The 11,409-nt window shown below is 32.8% G+C and overlaps 1 protein-coding gene across 1 annotated transcript; it reads left to right on the top strand.

Annotated features, from left to right (window-relative positions):
* The first annotated feature begins 8,097 nt into the window (after positions 1–8,097).
* On the top strand, positions 8,098–9,567 carry tant (tantalus). Its single transcript, XM_017635877.1, has 2 exons — positions 8,098–8,246; positions 8,317–9,567. Exons 1-2 carry the CDS (start codon positions 8,173–8,175, stop codon positions 9,287–9,289), a joined length of 1,047 nt encoding a protein of 348 aa, XP_017491366.1. The 5' UTR covers positions 8,098–8,172; the 3' UTR covers positions 9,290–9,567.
* The last annotated feature ends 1,842 nt before the right edge of the window (positions 9,568–11,409 follow it).

Here is an 11,409-nt window from a genome sequence, read left to right as displayed (position 1 = left end):
AAATAAAATAAAATAAAATAAAATAAAATAAAATAAAATAAAATAAAATAAAATAAAATAAAATAAAATAAAATAAAATAAAATAAAATAAAATAAAGCAAAGTAGAATTAAATATAGAATAAAGTTGCATAAAATAAAATAAAGTTAATTTAAATTATAAAACAAAATATAATAACATAAAATATAACCAAACACAACAAAATAAAGTAAACTAAAATAAAATCAAATCAAATAAAATAAAATTAATTAAAAATGGCCTCAAGCTCAATAAAATTCCTGAATATAATTGTTATAAGGCCATAAATAACAAAAACAAATAAAATAAAGTAAGATAAACCAAAATGAAACAAAATGAAATTAATTTAATTTAAATTTAATTAAATGGAGCAAGTGAAAATAAACCTAAATATACTGAAATAAAATAAAATAATAGAGTGAAAAAATAAAAAATATAAAATAAAACAATATAAGATATACCAAATGAAAATTAAATTAATTAACACGAAATAAAATAAAACAGGATTAATTAAATTAAACAAAATGAAATAAAAAAAAAAACAAATAATGTAACACGAAAAAACATTCAATAATATAGAACAAAATAAAATAAAGTAAAATAAAAAAACTCATCATATTATTGTTAATATTATGTCAAAAAAGGGAGTTAAAAATTTTCTTGTGGCGTATTTATAAATAAATTTCTTATAATTTCACTAAATTTAAATTAGTACCGTTTGATTAAAAAAAAGAAACCAAATGTAACAAATAATTAAGAAAACATTAAAAAAAAATTAAGCAAGAATGATAGACTGCAATACAGCGAGACAACCAGTTTGACAGAATAAAACATTACCAAAGATCATAGAAAACAAAGAGCTGGCTATAGCTATGGCTCCCCTAAATTCTATGTTCTTTATGATAACGAAAGTGGTTCCACATTTGTCAAGAAATAGCTTTTGGGCCAGAGCTCACGGAGGCTGCTATTGAATTAATAAAGAAACGCCTGAAAATTGGGATTTAATCGGTAAAAATATGAAAAATCTGGAAACTTATACGTCCCGCCTTTTAAATTGACCGGCTTTGATATACACATACGCATGCACAACGTTACCTAAGAGTGAAGAGTTACTAAGTCAAGTTTTAAAAATTTCACAGGTAACGAAAGACAGCCTACAATTTTCTTCAAGTATTTTGCTAAACTTTATGAAGTGGAAAATTTCGACTTTATTCCATATTATTTTTAACCTTATCGAGTTTCGGTATACATTTTTTAAACTAAGCAAATTTGACTTTGATTGAATATAGACGGGAGGAAATAAAAGAAGTAGCTTAGTTCTTTAGGGAATGTTGCATTTTAGATTTTTCTTGCATCCTATATTAAAATTTTCACTCAAAGCCAGCGATATATCAATAAATAGGAAATTACATTTGGTTCAAAATGAGAAATGCACTTACCAGTCAGTGACGCAATAGATTGGTTTTTTTTTTTATTGCTTAAGTAGTTTCTATTATTTATGTATATCCGAAGAAAGCACTTCTTACATTTTGCGTTTGCACACATGACCACTATTCAAATTACTTTGCGATTAAATTTTCCGACTTTCCGACAATTACACTTTAAAATAATGCAACATACGACAAAATTAATGTGGCTCATTAAACTAGTTTACCTATGCATATGTATGTATGTATGTATGTATGTATATAGCAAATGCAATTCATTTGTATGCACGCTCGTATACGAAAATGTACCGAACCGAACCGACGCGACCCGATCACACAGCAATTTACTATTTTCACTAATTTCACTTCATTCGTTAATAGCTTTTAATTATTTATATGTAAATATATGCAGTTTATATGTAAAGAGTACTTATAAATATGCACTTGTAATACATTTTGGAGTAAAATTATTATATTTCTTTTCCACTAAATTTATTTAAAGTGACTTTGACAAACACAGATTGCTTAACCAAACTAACTTCCACTGCAAATGCCCACTAAATACTGAAAAATGCCTACACACTCCTCTCACATCTTGACCAATTGTTCAGCTGGAAAGTAAGTCTATCCATTAATTTAAAAAGAGTAAGAACACTGAAAAGAACTCAAAAACTCTTTGAACTCTAGGTTGTATGTATGTATGTACTTTTACTTTAAAATTTGAAAGCACCAGATCGCGCTGCAAAAAAATATAAAATAAGAGCAGAAGGAACATATGGGAAACGGAAGTGAATTTGTGCTGGAAAGCGGTGAGAGCGAGCAATTACGTGTTTCCGCTTACAGTTTTGTATCATGAGATAAAAAAAAAACGGAAGAGAGCGCTAAGGAAATGGAAATAAATTGATAGTGGAAAAAATATTAACTCTGCCTGAAGAATAGAAATCCTTTAAGAAAACTTTATAACTATATAATAAAATATTGCTAGAGACTGTTTCCCCGCGCTCCAGCTCAAAAAAATATTTCGTTGGATGCCAACAAAAGGATAACTTCTATGATTCGCTACGTATGAACCGTACGTATGTATGTATATTAGGGTGGTCTAAAAATGCAAGTGAAAAAGTAAAGTCGGAATTTTAATGCCGCCACCCCTTAGGATTATTCTATATCCGAAAAATATACCCGTTTTATTATGTTGAAATCAACAAAATATTTATGGAGTGCGCTCACAAAGCGCTCAAAAAGTTTTCCATGTATTTTATATGGAAAAAAAATAACTTTTCGTAGAAATGGTATAACATTCTTGAAAATCAATACTTTGCGATCAAAAACTTCTGTTTCTCTTCAGGAGATTCCCAATTACAATACCCAATTGTTTATTCGACCATTTTTTCGTGGTAACTATATTTTATAGGAACGCCAAAACACCTAGCAAAAAACAGTGGGCGGGACCAATAATAGATATTTAGTTTTAAAATATTGGAAGTCTCCTGAAGTGAACCCAAGTTTTCCGAGTTTAAATATTTTTTGATTTCAAAATAAAAAAAATAGGGGTATATTTTTTCGGTATATAACCAGCCTAGCGGGTGGTGGCTTTAAAATTCAGACTTTACTGTTTTTGGACTACTCTAATGTACATATGTACATATGTATGCACTGCTCGGTCCCTTAATTGTTTTTATTTCGAAAGTATGTCTACATATGCACCCTTGTATCCAGTATGTGTATGGATGTATGTACACACATATCTATGTAGCTCACTCCTCTTGTCTTTATTTTAAGCGGAAACACAAACGCCGACAAACTCTCCACCTCTCTATGAGTGAGAGTTCATTTCCGTTTTCTGTGCTCATCCGCTCTTGAAATGCTTTTTTTTTGCTGCGCAATCGGTTAGCGCAAAATCAATATATGTATGTAAATGAATTTCCAAATTTGCAAATTAAGAGTTTTAAAGTGTCTCATCTTCATTCTAACTCTTTCCAAAGTGAGGACCTGGAAAAATAAATTTTTGGAAATCGCATATGAGCTGCGATGTACCGAGAGTGTAGGTTAATTTTCAGTATTCAGGAGACTTTTGCCGCGGAAATATTTAAGTTCGTATGGTGTGTGAGTTTAGTCCGATAAGCCGGAAAATATTGTGCAAAAGTGTTAAAATAATTAATTTAATTGTATTCAAATGCGCAAAAGCATTAAAAGTGCAAGTATGTAGTAATAAAAAATATAAATAGTGCGATTTTATTTCATTGCTGCTAAGAAATTATGTGAAAAAGTGAAATTCGTGTGTTCACCATGAAGAAATGGGAAGCCATCTGGTGGTCGTGTAGCGTGGGTTCGGTAACGTACATACATATCTACATATACATATATGTATGTATGTTGGAGAATTTCATATAATTTGCACCGTGTCATTCGGCTAGTGGAATAATATGATTGAGTTGTTAAATACCAGAAACCAAGCAATGAATAAAAAAAAGGTAAGTACGATTGAATTTGGTAAGTAAGAACATACTTTTACATTACGCACATACATATGTATGTATGTACATATTTATAAATGTAACTGTGAGAGCCAGAGTGTCCAGATTTGTCGATTGCGCGCCAATTTGGCGTTTTTTTTTTTGATATTTGCGCGTAAAAATTTAGGAAATCACCATTGGCGATTTTTGGCGATTTTTCCTCTTCAAATAAACTTTTTCCAATTATAAAAATATACGAAACTTAATTTTCCATGATAATTTTACAGAAGAGGCTAATGAACTGCGTGATAAACATGACTTAAGAAGTATATTAGAAGACTGTCAACAATGTTTAATTACCCTAATCGAAGAACTTCTGAAACGATTACCTAATCAATTAAATACTTTAAAAAAANTATATTAGAAGACTGTCAACAATGTTTAATTACCCTAATCGAAGAACTTCTGAAACGATTACCTAATCAATTAAATACTTTAAAAAAACCCTTTAATATTGTCGCCAGAAAAGTGTGTGAATCACAAGAGGGCGAGTTTCAGGGATCTGCCGATTCACTATTTGACTTTGAAGGAAAGAAAAGCAGCTGAAAATGAATATTTAAATCTCTTAACTTTCCCATGGAATAACTTTTGTTCGGAACCATTCCATCCGACTCTGAAGGGTTTCGGATAATTGCTTACGGAGTGAAAACCGCAACAGGCAATCAAATGTTTGGAGATGTAAGTAAATTCAAATTTTGTGTCCTTGCCGCACTCACATGCTTTGTTGAGCGCGTTTTTACCGTAATGAATTCAACAAAAACTAAGACTCGAAATAGGATGAGGTTGTAAAGCCTTAATTCAATATGTAAATCATTCAGACACTATAGGTAATTTTGAAGAAATTGTGAAAATAGCTGATCTCGCCTTATTATAGCTTTTTATTTAATTTTTAGCGCCGAGCACTTAAAAGCGCATTGTGCCATTAATCAATTAATATGAGTTATAATTAATTTAATAATTGCGCAGTCCTATTGCAAAATGTGTTGAAACAAATATTTTTAAAAAGTATGTCGTTTTGGGTTTTAAAAACTATATTATAACAAGATCTCATTTTTAAAATGAAAGACTTGTTAAATCGATTTCATGAATTTTATAAAAACCCCCCCTAAAATATATTCCTGGGTGCGCCCCTGATGTACATATTTATAAATGTAACTGTGAAAGCACATACTTGTACATGTATATGTATCAGCACAGACATACATATTTGCGCGAATAAATAAATAAATAAAATTAAAATAAATTAAAATAAAAAAATAAATAATATAGAGTTAAATAAAATTGAAAAGTAAAGTTATATATAAATAATTGTTAAACAAGCAAGTGCTTTTTAAGCAAGAACAACAACCGTCTTCAATGCTGATATAAAAAATGTGGATTAGTTTTAGTTTTTTTACGGTCCAATGATTGGAACTAGGGTGTTCGATTATTCGCCTTCTTTCCGAAACCGGTTTTCGAGTTATTCGCAAATTTGCAATTTGAAAAAATCGGTTCCCGATTTTTAAATTAAGGAAAAACCGGCTTATTTTACAAAGTTTTCTTGAGGTGAAAATGCTTATGTTCTGTTTGAAGTCATCACTAAAAATTACAATAAAACTATTAACAGTAAAGATAACTTTTATTTGAAAAAAGAGCAAAGCAAAATAAGTTCAAAGTTTTTTCCAGATCAAAAGTGAAACAAACAAAATTACGCTTGGACTTATTTTAACTTTTTTCATAACTTATTGCATTTTTTTTTTTTGAACTTTTTTTTAAATAATATGATTTGGAGTAAATCTAGTTGTTTTTAGAGTTTTTTGAATTACTGCAGCTTGTTTAAATTTTCTTTTACAACCCCAAGTGTGAAATGTTACGTGACGTGGCGTGACGTGACATAAATTTCCATCGTTATATTTTTGTTAGTACTTATTGCTTTTAAATGAATTTTTAACGCAAACAAAACAAATATTTTATGTTGAATATAGTTTATATTTTGACCTCAGCGCCAATTCTGGGTAAATTTTTTGGGAAATCTATGATTTATTATGTTTCAACGTTTTACTACGTTACAACGTTTACGTACTCAAATTCGAACCAAATCGAATCCAAATATCTCGACCCTGGCGCCACCCAGCAAGATCATTTTACGCAAGAATGCTTCTACTAACATAGCCAGTGTATATTTAAGAAAGCAGACAAATTGGCCCATAAATACATTAGATAACCATATGACTTTTATGATAATTTTTTTTTTTTTTGTTGAGGTAGATATGCAATTTGGTTCATCCCCAAATAACATAGGATATAATTTTAAAACTATATAACGGTTTCCCTTAAACTGGAAAAAGGCTTCCGAAAAACTAAAAACTTTTATTGAGAGGTCAAGAATTGTACGAAACGAAAAAACCCGGTTTATTCGATATTCGCAAAATCAAGACTTGGTCGTCAATTTCTTCTACATTTTTCCCATTTGCAACAAGAAGTACTTTACAATATTTTTTTTACATTTTAAGTGAAAAGTGTGTTATTATAGAATTTACAAGGTGTTATACCTGAGTTCCCTAGAATAGTCCCAACAAGTTTTTTTTTATCCACAAAACACAAAAACCATTTCCTCATCGTGGATCACAAAAATGTATACCTTGTTTATACCTACGCAAGAACAACATTAAGAAAAACCAATTTGATTTAACTCATATTTCTTTCAAGCGTTTATACCTGTGTCTTTACAGCGCACTCGCTTAAACCGTATTCAAAATTATACTAAATTTGTTGTTTTATTTTGATATTTCTTTAATAATGGATTTGCGCTATTAACCGAAATGGAAGCGAACAATAACTCAAATTTATTTTAATAATAATTCAAATTCAAAACGGGCTGTATAAAAACAAAACAGCCTATTTTCACTTCGCGTCGAATGAGTGATATGTTCGTACCTGTTTTCTAACCGCAACAAGGCCCTGAAGTCGCTCCCCGCAGAACCATAGGCAAAGGACAAAGAAATGCTGCTGGCAACATACAAGGCAATCGGCCGGCCGGTTCTAAACTATTCTGCGCCTGTTTGGTCGCCGGGGACTAGTTGGGCGCAGTGGACGAAGCTACAGACTTGTCAGAACTCCACACTCCGGACAGCAATAAGGCGCCTTCTGATATCGCCTGAGCACCACCTGCACAGCGAGGCCCAAATGCTTCCCGTAAGGGAGCACAACAAAATGCTCTGCATGCAGTTTCTGACGTGAACACCCCAATAGTCCCTCGTGAGAGGAGGAGCCTCCGACAAGGCACGTCAGGGCACGGTCCAGACTTACATCGACCCACCATTGGACCCGACGACGTACCGACGAGAGTAAACGAAGATGTGCACAACCAGTGTCTGGCATGCGGAGAGTCGCCACATGACTCATGCCACCTCTTCGCATGCTCCCAAAACCCCACCCAGCTAACGCTCCTGTCTCTTTGGACAGCCCCTGTCAAAGTTGCGCACTTCCTGGGCCTCCCCCTAGCTAAACCAGACTACAACGCAGATGCGTGAACCGATCTACGGCATTCATAGGGAGCCGGTCACCACTTACCACGCCTCCCGGCCCATGAATGCCCTGATCGGATCCCAATCACCACCCTAGTAAGAAATGGAGCTTCAGAAAATTTTTTTATAATTTTCACATAACTCTAAAATTTCAACTCAATTTTTATACGAAATATAAAAATTAATCAATAAATTTTTAACAAGGTACATCATAAATTTCAAAAGTCCGAATATTAATATTTGCTAAAGTATTATGCAATGGAAAAATAATTTGGTAAATTTTTTGCATAAATCAATCTGTAGGTATTTTCTCAAATTAATGAAAATATTGTTTTCTTCATGATTATATTCTCTAACGAGAAAANATTGCGTAACTATCCACTAGCACTTATATTTCCCGAACTAATTTTTGAGTTGTGCCTCTTTTGATGACGGTGTGCGATATGTATACCCAATAAAAACATGAATTGGAAAATCTACCAAACCTTATTCAAATCTACAAAATTTTTGCCGATTCTACCACACTAAAATACAATGGACTTTGCACACTGGTCGAATTGAGATCTGGCAGCTTTGTTTGAATAGTTACAGTGCACATCAAACTGTCGCTTCTTTGACATGTTAAAAGTGACAACTCTTTAAACGAATTTGTTTGACAGCTTCAATTTTCTTGTAAACAGAAAAGCTCTATATGTGTTTTTAGAAAATTATGGAACGTATTGTTTCTGGTATAGCAAAAATTAATTTTCAGCAAAATTGCGAAGATATTTTGGTGGAAAATCGGTAAGTAACTATCGAAAGAAATGTATTCGCATATACATAAATTAGATCTGATGTCGTCCATAATTTGTAGTAAGGAAAACATGGCCGCTCGGACATATGAAATATCTGAGGCAGGTAGTGCGCTAAACGATACCACTAAATCCAATGAAAGCACAGCAGATAGTAGTGATTTTGAATCGGAATTCAATAGTTCTAGCGAAACTGCTATTGTAGGCGATGATGATGCAGATAGCTGTTGCAGTTCCAGCGCTGCCGGAGGGAGTCTTTCACAGCGTCGCAATTTACCGCGCCGTGCTTGCAAGGAGAACAGCTTAAAACTAAAGCGCCGGTCCATAATGAAACCAAAACGTCACACATCCAGATCTTGTGATTTCTCTATGCTCCGTCCGGCTCAAATCAAAAAAATTTACTGCAATCAAAAACTGACTAGTTTTCACCCCGCCAAATTGGAGACAATTTTCGAAGAGCCGCAAGCAGAACCTCGCCGTGGCGAAGCTGCGCCAGCGTCCAGCACAGGTTTGCGTTTTATTGGCCTGAGAAAAATACGTCGTTCACTCTCTTGTTCCGATGGTCTAAATACAACTAAGACGTTGATAAAACAAAGACGTGCCAAAATTAGGAAAATTTTCGGAAAAACACACCTACACAAGAAGATAGCATTAAATGACTTCATTGATAAGTTGAACAGGAGTTTCGCTGATGATGCGGATGTGGAAGATGCCACTATAGATGCTGATGAAAGCAGTACACTGGAAGAGGCAATGGAAGCAGAGATGTCTGCAACAGCTCTTACGGTTCCAGTAACTGAGAACCTACATAATAGTACAATGTATGAAAATTCAACTTCATTAACAAAGACTGATTTCGAAATGCATTTAGAAACGGATGTGGGAAACGTGAACGAATTTAATAAGAAAAATGAGGGCGATTCACTATATTTAGGTTCAAATAAATTTGGTACATTATCATATTCGTCAGATACGGCAGAAATTGGTTTGGGTGCTGCAACAGTAAAAGCAAATTGCTTGGAAGGCATACGTTAGTGATAAGATATATATATGTACATATTAATACGAGTGATCTATATATTAATTATGTGGACGGTAATTAGAACTATTCCAGCACTAAAAGATCACCGCGTACAAGATTTATTTTTTAACTACATGATTTTTTTATATAACTTCGTGGCACTATTAGTTTTAAATATCTATTCATATATGTACATTTTGTGGCACTATTAGTTTTTAATATATGTATATTTATGTTTGTAGGTATTAAAAAGCCGATTATGGATATCAACGCAAGCAACCTCAGTTGAGTTGTATTTTAAATATAAACTATTGTCAAGTGCTATAAAATTATAGATAATAGTAATATGAGGAAAAAGGCATTCTGAAATGAGTGCGAGCGATGTGCAGAAATAGCAGGAGAAGTACTAATTTCCACAATAACTACAAAATTCAGTTGCCTCCCGTAATATGATTTCGGCCACTAGAACTCAACTGAAGTTTCTCATGCATAATTTCACATTCCCCTCATTGCTTTCAACAATTTTTGTACCATTTAAATTTTAAGATTTTGAAAATAGTTATTGATAGGTATTTGTGCCTGAATATATGTATGTAAAAATGTCCGGTAAAATTATATACTCTGTTAAAAAAAAAAAATCGAATTTGTTTTTCCGATAGAGCATATACAATAATTTCACAAACCCCAACAACTAGCCATACGGATCTAGAATTTCATGAATTGCTTATAATATTTTCTAGTGGACACAAAAAATATAAATAAATACACTCAAGCGTTTTATACGCTATTTTATATATGTATGTAAAAATGTGCAAGCATAAAAATTCTCTTTTTGTGTTTCAGGGGAACCAAAGGGAGGAGATGTCGCTCGATGGTTAGCATAATGTGGAAAACCTACAGATTCCCGACATTCGTTAGGATTAGGATGATTTTAACATCCGAAATTTTGCAGACTGATTCCATTAGAGCAATAATAAAGTAACTGATGCTTTTGCTCTGAAATACGTGGTGGTTGAACTTCGATATCGGCATCTATGGGCGAAAGGTCGTGGAGATGGTAATCATGGCTATCACAAAATCCATCGTAGTCCGATTTTTTGTGAAAGCCACGTAATGCTATCACATTTTCCATGTATTCTCAGCTGAGATAAGGCGTTCTTCAACCCAATTCTGCGATAGGGTTTTTCAAAAAAATTCTGAAATAGGGCGATCTTTATTCAAATTCTGAACTACGCCGTTCTTGAAAAATTTTCTGAAATAGGTCGTATTTAAAGTGGCTGCCGAGATAGGTCGATCTTCCACTCAAATGAAAGGTTTTTATACATACCAAATAAGACTAAAAGGACTACTTCAGAAAAATTACCAATTCAACTACTTCCCCTAGCTTCCTTCGAAGGGATTTTTGCCCTAGACACGCCCTAATAGCAGTATAAATTGTGTTTTCTTAATAACTATATTCATTATAACCAAATTGAAGGCACAAAATCCTAACTTGTAAAGTTTTAGTTTTAACAGTAACTACCCAGTAGATAATTTCTGGAGTTAAAAGCCCTTCCGAAAGGCCTTCCTAAGAGTCAAGAGGCCTCCCTCTCCACATTCCTTTCTTCTTTCTTTTTTGTATGGAGTGGCACAAATTGAAGGGCTTCTTCTTTTACTACCCATGGAAGGCCTTCCAGAAGCTCTTTTATAGAACGTACTTCAGAAGGCCTTTTGGAGGTGTTCTTTTAAAGGTGTTCCTTTAATTTATAAAAATCATACATCTTTGAAGTATTTGCTTAAGGTTTATATCAAATATGTATGTGTTATTGCAACTTAATATGTTTATTGAAATTCATTTGTAATCAACAATTTATATTGAGCTCGAGGCCGTTTTTTAAATGAAAATTTATTGTCTACCATTTTTTCAAATTATTGTTGCTTTTCCACAATAAATTTTCATTTAAAAAACGGCCTCAAGCTGAATATAAATTGTTGAATATAATTGTTATAAGGCCAAAAAAATAACAAAAACAAATAACTTAAGGACGAGCACACTTAAAAGTTAAACATTCTAAAAATAGAATTATTAGCAAAAACCAACAATACCAACAACCACATGATCAAGTGAATTGCAGCGGAATAGCTGCGCTTGATT

The sequence above is a fragment of the Rhagoletis zephyria genome, unplaced genomic scaffold (genome assembly GCF_001687245.7).
Source record: "Rhagoletis zephyria isolate East Lansing unplaced genomic scaffold, Rhagoletis_zephyria_1.1 Rzeph_scaffold_16587, whole genome shotgun sequence".
In the NCBI taxonomy this organism is placed as follows: Eukaryota; Metazoa; Arthropoda; class Insecta; order Diptera; family Tephritidae; genus Rhagoletis; species Rhagoletis zephyria.
This window is presented reverse-complemented; position numbering and strand designations above follow the sequence as displayed.

Coding starts and splice junctions, on each gene's coding strand:
- tant (XM_017635877.1), top strand. CDS start 8,173: ATGGAACGTATTGTTTCTGGTATAGCAAAAATTAATTTTCAGCAAAAT. Junction 8,247..8,316: donor GATATTTTGGTGGAAAATCG/GTAAGTAACTAT, acceptor CATAATTTGTAG/TAAGGAAAACATGGCCGCTC.